The 18,478-nt window shown below is 38.1% G+C and overlaps 1 protein-coding gene across 10 annotated transcripts in view; it reads left to right on the forward strand.

The window, feature by feature from the left end:
- Nucleotides 1-18,478, forward strand: part of PDE5A (phosphodiesterase 5A) — a 135,250-nt gene that overhangs the window by 111,389 nt on the left and 5,383 nt on the right. For 9 of the 10 annotated variants that reach the window (XM_080591622.1, XM_080591621.1, XM_080591624.1 and 6 more), the window contains 9 exons: nucleotides 3,063-3,209; nucleotides 5,261-5,386; nucleotides 7,339-7,433; nucleotides 10,836-10,923; nucleotides 12,075-12,175; nucleotides 12,265-12,342; nucleotides 13,814-13,877; nucleotides 14,472-14,546; nucleotides 15,064-15,147. In XM_080591622.1, the coding sequence (XP_080447748.1) occupies nucleotides 3,063-3,209; nucleotides 5,261-5,386; nucleotides 7,339-7,433; nucleotides 10,836-10,923; nucleotides 12,075-12,175; nucleotides 12,265-12,342; nucleotides 13,814-13,877; nucleotides 14,472-14,546; nucleotides 15,064-15,147 (858 nt within the window). Of the gene's footprint in view, nucleotides 1-3,062; nucleotides 3,210-5,260; nucleotides 5,387-7,338; nucleotides 7,434-10,835; nucleotides 10,924-12,074; nucleotides 12,176-12,264; nucleotides 12,343-13,813; nucleotides 13,878-14,471; nucleotides 14,547-15,063; nucleotides 15,148-17,465; nucleotides 18,474-18,478 lie in introns of those variants that run through there. The other variant, XM_080591617.1, reaches the window with a different exon arrangement.

Here is an 18,478-nt window from a genome sequence, read left to right on the forward strand (position 1 = left end):
GATCTGGATAGGCTGGACCGATGGGCTGAGGCCAACTGTATGAGGTTCAACAAGGCCAAGTGCTGGGTCCTGCACCTGGGGCGTAACAACCCCAAGCAGCGCTACAGGCTGGGAGGTGAGTGGTTGGAAAGCTGCCTGGCAGAGAAGGACTTGGGAGTCTTGGTTGATAGTTGGCTGAATATGAGCCAGCAGTGTGCTCAGGTGGCCAAGAAGGCCAACAGCATCCTGGCTTGTATCAGAAACCGTGTGGCCAGCAGGTCTAGGGAAGTGATTGTCCCGCTGTACTCGGCTCTGGTGAGGCTGCACCTCGAGTACTGTGTTCAGTTTTGGGCCCCTCACTACAAGAAGGACATCGAGGTGCTCGAGCGAGTCCAGAGAAGGGCAACGAAGCTGGTGAGGGGCCTGGAGAACAAGTCTTATGAGGAGCGGCTGAGGGAGCTGGGGTTGTTCAGCCTGGAGAAGAGGAAGCTCAGGGGCGACCTTATCCCACTCTCCAGGTACCTTAAAGGAGGCTGTAGCGAGGTGGGGGTTGGTCTGTTCTCCCAGGTGCCCGGTGACAGGACAAGGGGGAATGGGCTAAAGTTGTGCCAGGGGAGGCTTAGGTTGGATATTAGGAAGAACTTTACCGAAAGGGTTGTTAGGCATTGGAATGGGCTGCCCAGGGAAGTGGTTGAGTCGCCATCCCTGGAGGTCTTTAAAAGACGTTTAGATGTAGAACTTAGTGATATGGTTTAGTGGAGGACTTGTTAGTGTTAGATCGGAGGTTGGACTAGGTGATCTTGGAGGTCTCTTTCAACCTAAATGATTCTGTGATTCTGTGAAACCATTTTTGTTGCCCTTCCCGTCCATCACTAGTTCTAACTCAAGGTTAGCTTTGGTTTTCCCAGCTCCATCCTGGTATGCTTTGGTAATGTCCCTGCACTGATCCCAAGTAGCCCATCCCCGCTTCCTCTCTGTGTACTGCATGTCTTCATCTGAGCAAACTGAGGAGTTCCCTGTTCATCCATAAGGGCCTTTTACCATGCTTGCTTTACTTCTTGCATGTCAGAATGGACTGTTCTTGTGCTTGAGCAGATTTGCCTTGAAGGTAATGCCTTGGCATAAAATGAAGTTATAAGCTTTATCTGTAAGTTTTTCAATAATATAAGACATGTATTCAAAACTATTTTTATACTTAACCAGGTAATGAAATGGAGTCACTAAATTATTTGCTATTCATTGCTACTAATACAATCCCTATAGTAAGCAATAGTAATTAGAAAGTCACAATTATGCAAAAAGGGGAAATAACTGGCACTTTTTCTTTTCTTGACTATGTCATGCTGTTTATAATTTTCCTGAGGTGGAGAAACTGAGCAAGAGGTTGTAGTTTGGTCAGTGCTTACAGAAGCAGAGAATAGCTTAATAACTTGAAATTAAAATAGCTGATCAACTTTCATGCCGCAAAATGGGCGGGCAGATAGCTCTACTGGCTTTGGTAAGTAGAAGGGGAAATATCTAATCCAGTTAAATAACCCTTGAATAGCTATAGAGTGCAGGTTTTTTAAGTGTCATCTGAAATTAATTATTGCTGGGAAAGACAGGAGATCAAGGAAGGGAAAGATAAACTACAAATAAAATTAGAATGCAGGCATGAGAAGGTGTTCTGTTGAGCTACTACTGTGCTCTGAATTGTTTTTTGATTTTCCTCATGAAATATCAGGCTGCAGTTGCATTTTTTCAAAATTGTCATCAGATATCCTAAATGGCTGCATTATTTTCCACTGAGTATACAGGCTTGGTGGTTCTTTCCCATGCATGTGGGTGAAATACTACATGAGTCCAAACCAAAGGATGCAAAATTACTGGTACAAAAAAATATATATTAAAATGTTGGATTTTGTTCCTGTATAAATACTATTTTTCATAATCTTTCATGTCTTTCCAATTGTGATGCACAGAAAAGATAATAGCAAACTTAGGTGAAATAGAGACTGGTACACTTAGCTATGGGGAGAGCTGATTTGCCTCCTACACGTAACAGTACTTTAGATTATAACACGTACTTTCTTTTCAGTGTGCCAGCCTTCTAGGATACAGTTCCCCATGCTGGAGAAATGTTTTGTCCTAGAACTACAAAGCAGAAAGATAAACACTTATTTCTTTAGCCATCCCAGTTTTACCTGATTTTCTTTTAAACCATATTGAAGTAAACAACTGGAAGGAAGTAGTACTGAAAACTCCACCTTTTTATTTACTGAAAAAAATGATACTAATTTTATCTGATTCTAATCTATAACATAAGATATCATGTACGTGTTAACAAATTTAACATCTGTATTTTGAGGGGCAATCGATACATATACTCTGAATTTTATAACTAGAAAATGTAGAGCTGTGATACACAGATGTGTTGGAAGATTATTGATAATAGAAGTTACAGATTTTTAAAATTACAGTGTTGTTTTTTTTGCATGTCTACTTTAGAATTTCAAAGCAAAGATGTATAATTATACTCTAAATACATTAAAAACATCATTCAAGGGTTTTAAAGATTATCTGACCAGAGGTAAACCCTAATTTTTCAGGTATTTAGCCCTGAGAAAGCTGTAAACAGGTTCTGGCTACCGCAGTGCTGAATGTGGATTCTGCTAGGAATTCTTTGTTCTAACAAGTCTACGGTGATATATTTCCTCACCATTTTTAGAAAAACACCAACAGTTACAGATTTTGATGTCCGTACTTCCATAAAAACAAACTACATTGCTTAATTTTCTCAATCTCCCAATTTCATACATACTCTTAGTTATAATTTCTCTTAGGTGACTTAGGTAACAGACTGTTTGACCATGTAATCCTTTACTTATTCTCTTGATCTATGGAAAAAGTGTTTGTTAAATCTGAGAAGCAAATAAGACAGTGTTAAAGAAGAAAGGCTAATGAAAGATAAGTGAGAAGTACTTATGAGGTTTCAGCATAACATGAAGGTAAAATTTAGTATCTCACTACTTCTCTGTTGAAAAAGCAGATAGTTATGTTATGATTTCTCTTATGCTAAGTTTTATTCTCTTATTCTTCTCTAGGCTGCTGTAGTACCATCTGCACAATCTCTCAACCTAACTGACTTCAACTTCAGTGATTTTGAGCTATCGGATTTTGAAACAACACTGTGTACAATTCGAATGTTCACAGACCTCAATCTGGTGCAGAATTTCCAAATGAAACATGAGGTATAAAATCTGTCAGATGCTGCTTCACATAACGAGACAAATTAATGATTGGAAAATCAGGAGAATATTGAAACAAGCCTACAGTATATAAGTAATATAAGTGAAAACCTGTATTAAGGATTAGTTTCAAGCCATTTAAGGGCTATTATTACCAGAAACGGCGTAAAAGTCAGTAATGTGCCATAGTAAGAAAAAAGGGCAAATTTTTGTTCTTTACTGGCAGAGGAGTAGTGTTTAATGCCCGTGGAGTAATTATATTGTAGCTCATATTTGAAGAGACACACAGAGATACAAATTAATTTTAAAAATTCTGGGGAGAGAACTAACACTTTAGATTTAGGAAAGTTTGAATGATTAAGCTGATTTTCTCCAGAAAACAGAATATTGAGGAGGGAGATGTTAGCGACTTTTCAGTAAGTGAAAGACTGTTAAAAAGGGGACAGTAGTAAGGCTGTAAGAGAAGTAAATAGCTTAGTCTTTCCCCCACAAAAGATTAGATTAGATGTCAGGGGGGACTTTATATTTATGGAGATAGTAAAGACTGAAATAGATTACTTAAGTGGACTGTGAAAATTCCACTGGAGGCTTTTACCAATAGACCTAGTTGTAGATATGCATCTGTCCTTGGTGATCTAGACAGGTATTCTTATTTTGCCCTGGAGTTAGACTAGGTGATCTCTTAGGCCTCTTCCAGTCAATACACATGACTTCTATTAATAAAAGCATTCATTTATAAATGCTTTAATTTTTGCTCTTTATATTTTTTTGATAAAACCTCCAAAGCTTAGTATCAAAATGCAAGATTCATCTGGAGGACTCCATAGACAGATGAGTAAGGGAGAACAGGTATTTAATTTGTAGATCACCAGCTTACAGGACAATTTAAATGTGTAGAGTTTCAGGACAGAAAGCAGTACTATATTACCTAGTCTGATCTCTTGAATATCACAGTACTTAGTTTTACCTCTGTGGTAAGGCCAAGAACTTGTACTTCTTTAAGGGGTACGACCCAAAAGGAGGAGAGAGGGTGTAACTTCTAGTTCAGGGTGGAGCAATTCTGCTGGGTTTGAAACAACAAAATAGTACCGTGATAATAGATGTATAGGTACATATTATCGGTAGAAGCAAGAGAGCATTAACAGCTTTGAAGCTGCACCTCTGTCTTCCCATACTAGAGCTCAAGAAAACCGGCAGTAGCAAAATACTCCTTATTTGACAGTGGAAAGGCACAGAATACTGCTGTTTTTGTCTGTGCATAATTGTTCATCTGGATGAGTGACACTGGATTTTCATTTCTGCCACCTTTCACTAGGAACACTAAAAATCATCTTGAACAATCTAAGGCCAAGGTCCTCAGCCAGCATTTAACGTATAGCAGTATGCTGTACACATTTAAACCAAGGGATCTGCTTTAGTACACATCCAGTTACTCTCTGGCCTTCATGCCTTTCACTTTCTTAAAAGTAAAGTATAACCCACAACTAGTAATACATTTCTGTAAAACATCCAGGGCATACTTGCTTCCTTCATGAGAAAATACAACCCAGCAATATAGTAATTGCTATCTTTCTATCATACTTGCTTTCCAAAGTCCAAAACCACTTGTCTTTTGACAAGCTGATATGAGTGAAAAGCCACATGTTCATTATCAAAACAGCTCTTAAGAGAGTTCTGCAATTCAAAAATAAATGACATATGTTGTTACAAGCAAGCATTTTTTTCTCCCACTTAGCTCAATATAACTCAGTTTCTGAATTAACAACAGTTACTAACTAACATAACAGATACTAACGTTTAGCCAGTAGTAATAAAAAACAAAACCACAAGTGTTACATACTCAAGGAGAGGCTAAACTGGTGGTTGTAAGCACATTTTTATCTATGTTCACAAGAATGACATACACGTATGTTGTTATATTTGAACTTAATTGAGGTAAAAGGAAATTTTTCTGTATGAGAGTTTGCAAAACTATCTTGAGAAAAATTTGTTTTCCTAAAACGAATAAATGTTTAATATATTTACAGTTAACTATGTGATGCTGTTTCTTAAAGGTTCTCTGCAGATGGATTTTAAGCGTGAAGAAAAATTATCGGAAAAATGTTGCTTATCACAATTGGAGACATGCCTTTAATACAGCGCAGTGCATGTTTGCAGCTTTAAAATCTGGTAAAATTCAGGTATGTTTTGCTGTTTGTAGTTTAAGAACCTTCTGGCTAACTTCTGTAATAATGCAGAGTTCCAGTTGTCATGTTGTTAAGATGTTCATTCTTCTACAGGATTGCTAATGAAATCAAAAACTTCTGGCTTTAAATGCTTGGTTTATTCGGCTGTTGCCATGTTGTTATGTATCCAGTTTCAGCTAAATCCTCTGGAAATGTTCGGGTGGATGCTCCTAATAGAAATATCTCAAATAAAGCATGTATAGCATTATATCTTTTTTAAAAGTCAATGCTTGTGCTGCAAGCAAATCTACAAGCTGTAATAGAAAGGGACCAAAAGGACCACAAGAAGAGGAAATAAGTTTCATGATGCTTCCTTATAATCAGCATGTTTTGTTTGTTTGTTTGTTTTTAAGTTCATAAACAGAGCTGAATACAGCTGTAGACAAACAATAGGACATTTTTAGAAATAAAAATTTAAATGCTCATTTCGGTACCTTTGAACAATGTTTCAGCTTTCCACCTAAAAGTTTAATAATTTCAAAAACAGTCTAATCATTCTGTATTACAAATACTGAAGAGCCAGATGATCCCAAAAATAAGAAAAACTTGCATTCAAGACTTTTCCAAAATATGTTTTCAGGTTTACTTTTTATTTTTCTTGAAGAAAACAAAATGTTCCTGTTCATTTTGAATCAACATGTTTCTCAGTTGGATTACGGACAATTGTTACTACTTGGTTTATTAAGAGACAAAGGCAAAGACATTCACATTCCTTCTAGTTGGAAAAGAGTGGGACATGGTAGATTTGCTCTGTGTGCAGTATGGCAATCTCAGATGCTTCTGATAGCTTGCTTGCTATTTTTGGAATCCTGTCAGTCTCCACTGCAATTTCCATAAATTGTTTTATTCCTAACTGCATTGGATTCACTCCACTCTCATTTTCATGTCCTAGATTCTGGACTCAGAAATTGCATTGAACATTAGTCTCTCAATTTCCTTTCATCTGAGAGGAAAAACAAGCAGTAGGATGCACATCTTCCTAAGAGAAACATAAAATCAGTCATTTCCAAACTGCTCTGACTAGAGTAAGGACAGGCTGCATTATCTAGAAAGCAGACGCAATCCACAGAAGTTGTAACTGCTTGAAGAAAATCTGGATTTGGTTGTACACAGGGCACAGCCCCCCAGTGGCTGTGCTGTCACTAGCTGTTTTTCAAATTCCTGTCGTGACTGTTGTGCCTGCTATTCTCATCCCATTAAAAAAAAAATGCTGCATGAATATTGTAGTTTTGTCCAGCCTCTGTTTCTCACATTTAAGTAAATTTTCTATTCATTTCTATTGAACAATATGCAAGGTATGAAATAGTCATGAAAGAGAAACTGTAACCTCTCCACTAATCTTTGCTGAAGCTCCAGAATAAGCTTTTAGTAATGAATCTGATGTTGCTGAATTTTGTTTTTAATGGGTTTTGAACTTCTGTTAATTTATTTGCCCAGTGATCAATGCAGAGCATGCCATTTTTCCCTTTTGATTATTCCAAGGACATTTGTATTTTTTCTACTGGTTTAGGGAATGTAGCCTAACTTCCTTGAGGTTATATAGGAGCTGAACTAAAAGTAATGGAGCCAGAACTAAAAAAAAAATCAGGCCAATGCTGTCTTTTTGCTGGCAGGTGACATTACACAAGTCACTTCCTCTTCTACATCAGATTCCTCATCAGTAATATTGGGCTTGAGGATGTTAATTCTTTCTGAAAACTCATTGAGGCCTATGAGGAATGATTATTACTGTGCACCACTTCAGAGATAACCCCTTACTGTCAGCACACAATTTTATGTCTGTGGCCTCTTGGCCAGAGCTTATCACCTATGTGGGTGAAGACAAGATGGCAGATATAAAACACGCTGTGCAAAATAAATCCCTGTTGCAAAGGTAACTCACTTCTTGTATTTCTCTTTACATATAGAGCAAACTGACTGACTTAGAAACACTGGCTTTACTGATAGCAGCTCTAAGCCATGATTTAGATCACAGAGGAGTGAACAACTCCTACATACAAAGGTAAGTAGCCTGAAAGAAGTTAAATAAAAACAATCAAATACATAAAATCACAGAACTAAATTAAGTACAGTCTAATTGATTTGACAACGTGAGACTGTGCAAAGGAAGGTCTTTACATAGGAGTAAGTGCAAGAACAGCCTGAAACATTCAAGGCCAAAGACATGTAACCTCGCTGAGCTAGCTAACTGCGATGGCAGATGACCTGAACTCTTCGGAGACTGTGCAGGGGCAGCATCTTCCTGCTGCTGTTCCAGATGTCCCATCCCCCAGTTCCCACACAGAGATAGCAAAAGGTCCCAGCTTCTAAGCGACAGCATGACAAAAACGTGCAGCTTTTCAGATTGCTTGCTGCCCAGCCAGCTGTTCCCTATCTAGCCTGGGCCAGCCCAGAGCTGAGCTGTGCAGCCGTCCTGATGACACAGAGCGGTCACCACACCATTTTGGACTCCGATCATTTCACCCATGATTTAGCCATGGTTTTCCAGAATTCAAAGTTGATTTGGATAGGACACATATTTAAAACCACATTACAAATTTATGATTGGTTGGCATTATTTTGGGTTATCTATACTCTAACTTTGATCAAGTCTGAAATTACAGAAAAGCCTTTACAAAGCAAAAAGGCAAGATATATTTTAAAGCCTTGGAACAAAATATTTCACTAAATAATTAAACTAAACAATTAATAATAATTAAAATAATTAATAATTAAACTAAACAAAATATTTCAAATTGAAATTAGCAAAATAAAATCATCTGAACTCTTCTGAAATTCTCCATATTTTAATTTTTAACAAAAAAAAATATAATTTATCAATAGTTTCAGATCGGCACAAAATGTGTTTTTCAGTGAATTTAGTATTCACTTCAAATAACACTATACGATTCTTTGATTGAATAAATAGCTTGACTTAAAACATGATATAATGTTATTCCTGTGATATGGCAATGTGTCCTGCTCTGACCAGAGATGGGGAAAAGTTACCCAGAAACGTTTACTTGTATCTTTTTCTGGCAGAGCTGGAGAGTGGTTTTGAAGCTGCTTTTGGCAGAAGTGGTCAGCTGTTCTCGCTGTGTGTAAAATAAGATATTAGGGGAGGAAAAATTTGTTTCAGGCAGAGAATACTGAAAGGCTGAAAATAAGTAAGCTGAAGGAGAGCTCCTGCCTTTCAGATACATGTCAAAAATAACGCTAAGACCAATGGGTAAAGCAAAAAAAAAAAAAAAAAAAAAAAGGCCATAAAATTGAAAGAGTAACCTTTTTGTAGTTCCCTAATAGGGGAATCCAGCAGTAACTTGTAGCCTTGCAGTGATTAGAACTGGTTAGCTATTTTTTGCTTTATTTATTTAAAAATAAATTTCCTGGAAGACATCTGGAGATGCGTCATCTCCTCTCAAAAATGTCCTGGGAAAGTGTCATAGACAGCAAAATTTAACATTCATACATGCTGTAAAGCAGAAACGATTACAGCTGAATTCTTTTTCAACAAAACAGTTCCATGAATTTTGTTTTTAAATTCCACATGTAAATTAAATGAAAAGCAATTTTTTCTAGAAAAGGATCCCTTTTGTTTGCTCTTGGAAGCAGAGCAAGTGGGGACTTGGCATATGTTTTTTTTTTTTTCTTAAGCAACAGAGTTTCAAAAATTAAAATGGTCCTGGTAGCAGAAATTACAGGAAATGAACTGTTTAAAGGTCTTTTGTAGATATGCAGAGGTTTTGTTTTCCTTTTTTTTTCAAACCCACATGTAAAGTAGGCAAGCACAGAGTATGAAAACTGCATAACCAAACCACTGTGTTCTGAAAGCAGTGGTGTCCTTTGCCCTGGCTTGGTGGTTTAACAAAAATGCTGTGTAGTACAGAACTAGGAACTTGAGTTTATTTCCAGCACTTGTGTCTTCCCAGACAATCAGGGTCTGTAAGTACTGAGCAAGCTCTAGTTTGGTGCACTACTTGGGAAGATAACGTAAGATTTTTCTCACATATTTCTCTCTTCGATCAAGATGAACTTCAGGGACATAGCATGCATCCCATTTAACTCAATGGGAATTTCACTCAGCGTGCATTGGCACAGTCCTACAATTTGTTTTCTAACAGAAACACGCAAGCATATTTGCTATATATTTTCCTCTTGCAGTGGTCTCAGAGGAGGTGCTGGGCAGCCAGCCCATAATCCCGAGGGACTTGCATCCTTTAATCTCCCTTTGTGCGTTTTTGTTTGTCTTTCCATCTTTCTCTCCACATTTCTGTGCTTCTGAAATCCCTGGAGGCTCCTTTCATGGCTTTTGAGTTTCTGTGTGCATGTACTTTACATAGGGACTCAACCCTGCAACCACTTAGTCATGTGAATGATCCTTAACCATACCAAAAGTCTTATGGAACTGTACACTAAAACAGAATTTCTCACGTGATTAAACGTTTGTAGGTCAGATTATAATTAGAGTAATATTTTCAGGATAAGCAGCAAAACAGACTTCCAAGAGAATCTTGTTTTAGTTAAAGATATGAGATAACCGATGTGGGAACTGGGTTTGAAAATGAAGATAGAGTAGCAAAAGCTAAGAAAGTTATGCAATGAGGAAGAGGGGAAAATAAGAAATCCTCAGAGGAGGAATTTTATGTATTTTGTCTAAAGCTACTCAAACAGTAATTATTTTTTTTTCTAGACTAAACTTTAAATTCTGTATCCATGCACTTGGTTTTATGCTGTTTTTCCACTGCCTGTAGTACAACTGACATCTTGTTTCCCTTTTGGATTTTGCCCTGGACAAAGGGAAGGTAATGATACTGCAGTAGTCTGGTCGTGAGAATGGTGACGAAGTATCAGTACACTTGCTAGCCCAATAGGAAATTATCTGCTCAACATTTGGGGGCCTGCACCAGAGTCCATTGAGGCCAGCAGGAACTTACCCATTGACATCTGTGGGCTTTAGATCAGGTCTGCTTTATTACTTGCAAGTTCAGTATATATGATGAAATATGCCAGGCGGGTGTGCAAAATGATCAGAAACCAAAACTCACTTATATTCTGTTGGTGAAGAAACCTTTCTTGTTGCCTTTCCTTTTTGTGGAAGAACTCTGACCCCTTTACAAGACCTCGTTTTACATTCTCACTCCTTGCATGCAGCTGGTCTCTACAGGTAACAGAAGGCAGAAAACTAGAGTTGTCAGTGCTCTAAGTAACAGTGTTGTCTTTTTATCTGTACTCCTCCTGCATCTTTCCAAATATATTCATTTTGTTAGCCAGTCATACAGAAGGGAGAAAGGAACTGGTTAAAAACAAGCATTGGTGGGTGGGGATGAACGGCTAATAATAAGAGGACATTAAAAAGGAAATTATTTCTGGATGAGCATTATGTTTAATTTGATTTCTTGATCTGATTGGTGTTTTTGCTCTTCAGAAGTGAACATCCACTGGCTCAACTCTATTGCCACTCTATCATGGAGCATCACCATTTTGATCAATGCCTGATGATCCTGAATAGTCCAGTGAGTGCCTCGTTTTTGTGTATGCTGAAAGGAAACCATTCCCGATTTTAATTTTTATTTTTAGCTTTTGGATAAATTCCCGCTCTTATACATTCCTAAAGTGATCTGTATTCCTTTTCGGGTAAAAAAAAACAAATGCAGCAGTTTTGAGATCACAGTTCCATTTCTGAGGGCCACCAAACCTTTCCAACTGTTGCCTGATAAGGGAATTCTTGCTAATATCCTTGAATACCTGCCTCCTTCGACCAAAGGAAACAAAAAGCTTTGTTGCCATTTTCATGACCTCTTATGAACCACCAAACAAACCCAAGTTCTTGCTTTCATTTCAAAAAACATTCCGGCCTACACATACACAGAGCAGTCCTGATGAGACCAAACCAAACACTGCTTGATGTTTACATTCCAAAGTGAAGCCAAACCTAAGCTAAGTAAATATGCAAATAAAGCTACATTCTTCTATTATTAACTAATTCTAAGACCAGTTATTCATCATGCATGATCATTTCAAAGCTGTGTATCTCCAATGTTCGTTTCATATCACAGGTGTGATACTTCTGGCATCCTTTGTATTGCAATGATTCTCTCCTGTTCATACAGGAAAACATGGAAAAATGTGGAGGCAAGTTGCCATGTCACCAACTATATAGTGCTTTGGTTTGACCAGGGGCTGCTGATCTTGTCTTTCTATGTACTAGCTTGTTATTTATGTTGCTTCGTGAAAGGGGAGAGTTTTAATTTATGTGAGCTGTATAGGCAGATAGTGGAACCTGTTACCATTCCTGTGCTTAAGGGAAGGAGGAGGGAAAAGGAAAGAGAAATGCTCTGATACAACTGATGGCAAATTTATTTTTTATGAATGAAAGGGACTTAAAGGCTTTGCTGTTGCTCTGCCTGCAGTTTCATTTTGTAAAAGTCAGTTATGACGCTGTGCTGCACAGCTTTCTTTCTGCCATTACTCAAGAAGACTGGAATTTTTATTTTTAAATTGGGGAATCCTCAAAAGGAAGCAGATAAAAGAATGACAGCAGATACCAATAAGCAACTTGGAATGATTCAGTATCTAAGACAGATTTTAGCAAACTGGTGTGTTGTTGCCTGTTTTACCACTAACACTGATTTATTTTTTGTTGTTGTTTGTTTGTTTTGTAAAGGGAAATCAGATTCTCAGCAGCCTTTCCATTGAGGAATACAAGGCCACACTGAAAATGATAAAACAAGCCATTCTAGCCACAGACCTAGCACTATACATAAAGTAAGTCACAGGCAAGTTTGGCTGTGTAGTCACTGCTTGATATTTGTGTTGTGTCAGCACACTGTAAAATCTTTTAACTTCTTTTAAAGGAGGAGAGGAGAATTTTTTGAACTTCTAAGGAAGAAGCAATTTAATTGGGAAGATCCTATGCAGAAGGAGCTATTTTTGTAAGTAAATGCAGAATGGTTAAAAAGCCAATTAATATTAGGTGCTCAAGTTTCCATGCCATGTTGTTGTGAACTACATTAAAACCAGCAGATCTATGTGCTCTGGGTGTGTACAAACTGGTACAGGTGACACAGGTTGCTCCTTGGGTGTGAATTACCAAGCCTGCAGCCTATAATAATAAATTTTGTTAAGTAGCATGTGGAGTTACAGAAGCATTTCTGTTCTATAGGATTCCTATCTAAGTACCATGTTCTTTTGCTGTGGATACTTCATACTTAATAATTGAATTGTTGAAACCCATAACTAAAGATTCAGGACTGGAAGTTTGTTTTAAACGGATTCCTTACTGGAAGTGGAAATATATATAATATATATATATATATTATATATTCATATATATAGTCATATATATTATATATATATAAATAATAGAAAGACACTTTGTAATGCACAGCTAGAGAAAAGCAGGTTTACCTAGGCTGTCTCAGAAAGGAAGACTGTCCTATTTCAAATTCAGTGCTTTTAAAAACCTGTCTCACTTAGTCACATTCATGTCTTTCTCTGTTTCAGTCCTTGACCCTCATACCGTCGATAAAGATAGTAGTCTCTGTTAATGAGAGGAATAAATCATAGAATCACAGAATTATTCCAAGTTGGAAGGGACCCTCAGGGATCATTGAGTCCAACCCCTGGTTCCACACAGGGCCACCTAAAAATCAAACCCTGTGTCTGAGAGCATTGTCCAAAAGCTTCTTGAATTCCGCCAGGCTCAGTGCTGTGCCCACTGCCCTGAACAGACTGTCCCAGCTCCATGCCGTTCCCTTGGGTCCTGTCGCTGTCCCCAGAGAGCAGAGCTCAGCGCCTGCCCCTCCGCTCCCCTCGTCAGGGAGCTTCAGGCCACCATGAGGCTTCCCCTCAGCCTGCTCTGCTCAGGGCTGAACAAACCAAGGGGCCTCAGCTGCTCCTCACACATCTTCCCCTCCAGACCCTTCACCATCTTTGTAGCCCTCCTTTGGATGCTTTCTAATAGTTCTATGTCCTTCTTATGTTGTGGTACCCAAAACCATGCACAGTGCTTGAGGTGAGGCCACACCAGCACAGAGCAGAGCAGGACAATCCCTTCCCTCGCCCTGCTAGCAGTGCTAAGCCTGATGCATCCCAGGGTATGGTTGGTCCTTTTGGCTGCCGTGAATAAATGTGCTGTCTGTCCAGTTGCAAAATAGAATGAAACAGTTCATTTGATGTGAATCCACCAAAAGAATTGGTAGAGATTTGCTCGTTTCACACAGGTGAAAGGGTCTACCACATCAGCAAGCCTTGGACATCTTTATAACTTTGCTTTAATTTCACTTTTTTTTCTGACTTTGATTTCCTTGAAATTGGATATTCTATTTACTAATCACTTGGCTCGGTGTCTACATAAATTTCACAATATAGTAATTCATAGATTTCTTTTTTTTTTTTCTATAGAGCAATGCTGATGACTGCTTGTGATTTATCAGCCATAACCAAACCATGGCCAGTTCAGCAACGGGTATATGCTTAATTTTAAGACTTCCTAAATACAAACTCTGCATGACGTCTTCTGCTTCCTCCATCCAACCCATATTGCAAAGGCAAGGGTGGAACACAGAGCCTTAGGAAGCAGTCCTTCAAAGTGCTAAATGTGGATTGAAGACTTTCTCAGGTCTTTGCAGCAAAATCTGTGCATTTAGCTATGACAGCCTGTTAGTAGGTTAGTCTGAAGGTGAATCGTGGATCTCTGTATTTATGTAACATTTCAGTGTTACTACAAGGTAGTCAACTGATATGACAGTATTCAGTATCAGCTGGCCTTTCTCTATGTGGATTACTCCAGCTGTTACCAGTGGTAAGACACTTTTGTGCCATTTTCTCCAAGTTACTTTGTCAGAGTAATCATCAGAGTAAGTATCAGCACATGCATGTGTTTCTTCTGTGCACAGACCCATGTAAAGAAATCTAAAGGCTAGCTGTTATGTTGAAGATTTTCATTATGGGGAATCCCAATCTGATATATCCTAAGGAGACACAGAAAACTCAGGAAACAGTTTTGATCATAGGTAGCAAGCAAACTTTTATAGCTCTCAATGTATGAAATCTCTTGCAGATTGCTGAGCTTGTAGCTACCGAGTTCTTTGATCAGGGTGATAAAGAGCGGAAGGAACTCAACATAGAACCAACAGTAAGTGGAAGATCATATAGAATCACCTCTCTTTAAATGGCTTCTACAAATAGCACCTCACTTGCCTTTTAAAAGCCACCATTTCTGTCAGTGACCAGAATTTAGGACCAACTCCTTCCCTGTCTTCCTGGCCGTCAGTTTTCTTCTGTGGTTCCCAGACACCAGCACTATGTCATTATCTTTGAGCCAAAAGAACAGATAGCATTATCTCTTCTAAATCAGTATTATTAAATTGTCTAGGAAGTACATTCCTAAATTGGTACGTATTTGCAGCCTGTCCTAAATAAATAAGCTTTTCTATTCCTCTAGTCTGTCAGTCCAAAGACAACCTTCTAAGGCTAGTCATGCAGTCAAATTACCTGCATTATAACAAGTACTGATGCCTTGCTGTGTTGAGCTTGCTGTGTTTTTTAAGGTGCTGCTTTTTAATTTCAGACCCTTTGTTTCTGTTTCATCTTTAAATGCATTTAAACATAGAGCTTATTAAACATAGAGCTTATTTACTTCTTATTTGCAGGATTTAATGAACAGAGAGAAGAAAAACAAAATTCCAAGCATGCAGGTTGGATTCATTGATGCTGTTTGTTTGCAGCTGTATGAGGTATGGTGCCTTAGAACTGGAAATATCTAAAACCAGAACTGCTCAGTGTACCTTCTAATAGTTGCAGATATAAAATTAGAGCCAAATTTGTTGTAGTACCCAAGTTAGAAAGAAAAACAGATTACACACACACACACACATACATATATATATATATATATATATATATAAAATTGACTGCAATATCCAGTTGGAGAAATGATTATTTTAGTATTTACCATTAATGGTATGTTTGGCTGATTAATGTATATTGTTTTATTTTTTTTTAAATCCGGTAGTAATTGCTGTGTTCTGTGAACTGGTATTAGATCCCTGGGTTATATTTTGGATTCTGCCAGTGAGCTGCTGTGATCATTAGGGAAAGACAAAAACATCTAATGCTTTGCTATCTGTGGAAAGAATGGTATGCATGTACTGCACTGTTAAAGAGTGTTGTTTAAAAGTTCTATAGCATTCAGAATTTTTCATGCAAAAGGTGATATATGATACATATAAGAAATTTACCTGAGTTCAAAATTTCCCATCCATTTTTTTCTCTCTCATCACACACAAAAGGAGTGCATGAGAGCATTCATTAAAATGTTTTTCATCCTGGTCACAAACTGCATAAGTAAATACTTGGTCAGATAAAATGTGAAATAAATTATAATTCCTAACTTTTTAAAACCAGTAAAGCACTAGAGTGGAAGCTTGTCCACTGAGACTGTAGCAAGTGTTTTACAGGCAATGAGGTAAAAAAAAGAAAGGTGAGGAACAAATAGTCTAACTCTAATCTTAACCTTCCAATGGGAGGACGAAGGTGATTCAGTTTTTTCCCTTTTACACAGTAAATCCTTCTAAAAAGAATCCACATCCACCAGTTGGAAGAACACAAAGGTAGAGAGGAAGGAGGGAACTACTAGCTGCTGCCCCCTGTATGTTTCTGTGCTGTAAAAACGTTGTCAGGAAAATAAGGCAGCCTTTGCTGGGAAGCCTCAGAAAGCTGTCTCCAGTAGTAGCTAAGCTGCTGAAAGAAGACTAAGTAGCTGAGCAAAGGTACACATTATACAGATAGAAAATTCTTTGAATAGGATATCGGAACAAGTTTGAATGTCCACAGCTCCAGAGACTGTATAACTGTGCTTTATTTGCTGGGGAGAGCTTTACTTTCCCATTTATGAAAAGATCAGAAAACATTCAGTTATTTACTCTGAAGTATGCACTGCATCTCACATCAACAGTTACCAAATAATATTAGTACAAATTATACCTAGGTCTTGTACAGTTCCTGCAAGGAAATGAGGTGTGTGAGTAATTACTAGTGACTTAGTCCCTGCTTTTGTAACTGCAGCTTTGTTGTGCTGCAGTGAAGATAATCTAATTCCTGGTTGGCAGCCAAGAGCACCTACAAATGTTAGGAGTCTTCTCCTTTCTCTTCAATTGGGGAAGAAAGAATGAGATGCCATGCATACAGGAGGGGCTATAAGCATGTACATGTTGCCTCTTACAGCTTTCCACTTATCACTCCTATTTTTCATCCTGTCTCAAAGTCTGTCCTGAACAGGAATGACACATAGCAAGCTGGCAGTATCTGGGACTTTTTATAGGCTCAGAGTAGCCAGCACGCGTCCAAACTGGAGAGATAAGTGAGCGTGACATATCTGCAAGGGCAGAGAGCACTAAAGAGAATGGGGAGCGTATGAGGAAGTGACATAACCAGTAACAATAATGGTAAATCCAAGAAAAGGGCTACAGTGTGAGCTGACACACTGTTTATTTTAACTGGAGTACAGGTAGGGGATATCACCTGCTTACACAGATTTTAGTTCAATGAGTAATAAATGGTAAAACATAAGCAACTTCTATGTTACTTTGAAAATGAACAAGCACACATTTCACTCTCAAATATTATAATGCTAGAATGGCAAACAAGAAACAGGATTGTAACTACAGCGTTTTCACCAACTGTTTCTTAGCTTTAATCCAGTCAGTAGGAATTTGACAAACAATGCAGAGGTGAGTGTCCAGTGCAGCACTGCAAGTTTGTGACTTACCATGTTATTCAGAGTGGTTCAAATCCCAATGAACTGAAGCTGCGTGGCTTGTTTTAGACAGATAACCAGTGGAGTTATGCTAACTGATCTGTATGTCTTCCCTTTAAGTTCAGGAATCTGAAAAAAACAAATGTATGTTTCACTCTTCATTTTTTAATTGAAAAAATTGTACCATTTAGTAGTTGCTGTTTAGATATGTTCAGATATATAAATCAGGAATACTCAAGAGATACTTGAGAGCCCCATTCTTCTTATAGTGGTGTAAATCAAGAATAATTCTTTTAGGTCTACTGGAACTAATGACGCTGTCTAGAAAACCAAAAGGAGGAACTATGAAGATTTATACAAGTTGATAATTCACTAGAGTACCCATGTGAAATTCTGACTTTTGAAATATATATAGTGACCAGCAGAGGAACTAGGACTTTTCTCTACATACTTAACAGTCCTCATAGTAGTTCTAGAATCAGTGGTCTCACTCTTGCCCATACCTTGTAGTCCAGCACTGTCTGAACTATTAAACTCCCACTCCACGCTTCTGAATAGGGTGACTTCATTCCAGAAGTCAGCAGAACCCTTCATGCAAGGACCAAGCATCACTATCATGTGAGAATATGTATTCATCACTTCCATCAGAAAAACGCAAAAATGCTTATTCTTCTATTTAATTTTCAATTCCATATTTAAATACCAACCCAGTTTTCCTTCAGTCTGCTATACTGTCACAGCCACATCACGGAAAATACTTGATAGACTTCAGTTACAGCTGTTTCCCAGAGGCACCAAGTGCCAAATGGAATTTATCTATCAGGTGCTAATTGCCTTGAATTCAAATATTTCAGGGACGACTCCTCTGAATCAGTAGTGATGCCATCAGTGAATATGGTCACAGTGACTATAACTGCTCTGCATCTGATTCTGATTCCCATTCCAAGGTCATTTTTATGATGGCAGCCTTGCAGTATATAGAAAGGGCTGGCTTGCAAACAAAGTCCATCCATGGTACTTCACTAGGAATCCTGGACGGGTCATTTGTGCATAACACAACAAAATTAACATGGTTCCTCCTGCACCTGTGTATCATGTGCTGCACAGACACTGACATTCAGCCCAGTTTGCTGGGTAACTGTATTCATGTTTGAAGTGCAACGGGAAGCCTTCCTTAAATGTCAAAATACAAGTTCAGTTTCAGGTATAAATAGACCTCATATTTCAGTCATTCTGGTTGCTCTAATGGTCAACTTTAAGAACACTTTTGTTGTTGTTAAACTGTTTTACATGTTTTACAATTTATTTCA

Source organism: Anser brachyrhynchus (assembly GCF_964034855.1).
Source record: "Anser brachyrhynchus genome assembly, chromosome: 4".
NCBI lineage: Eukaryota > Metazoa > Chordata > Aves > Anseriformes > Anatidae > Anser > Anser brachyrhynchus.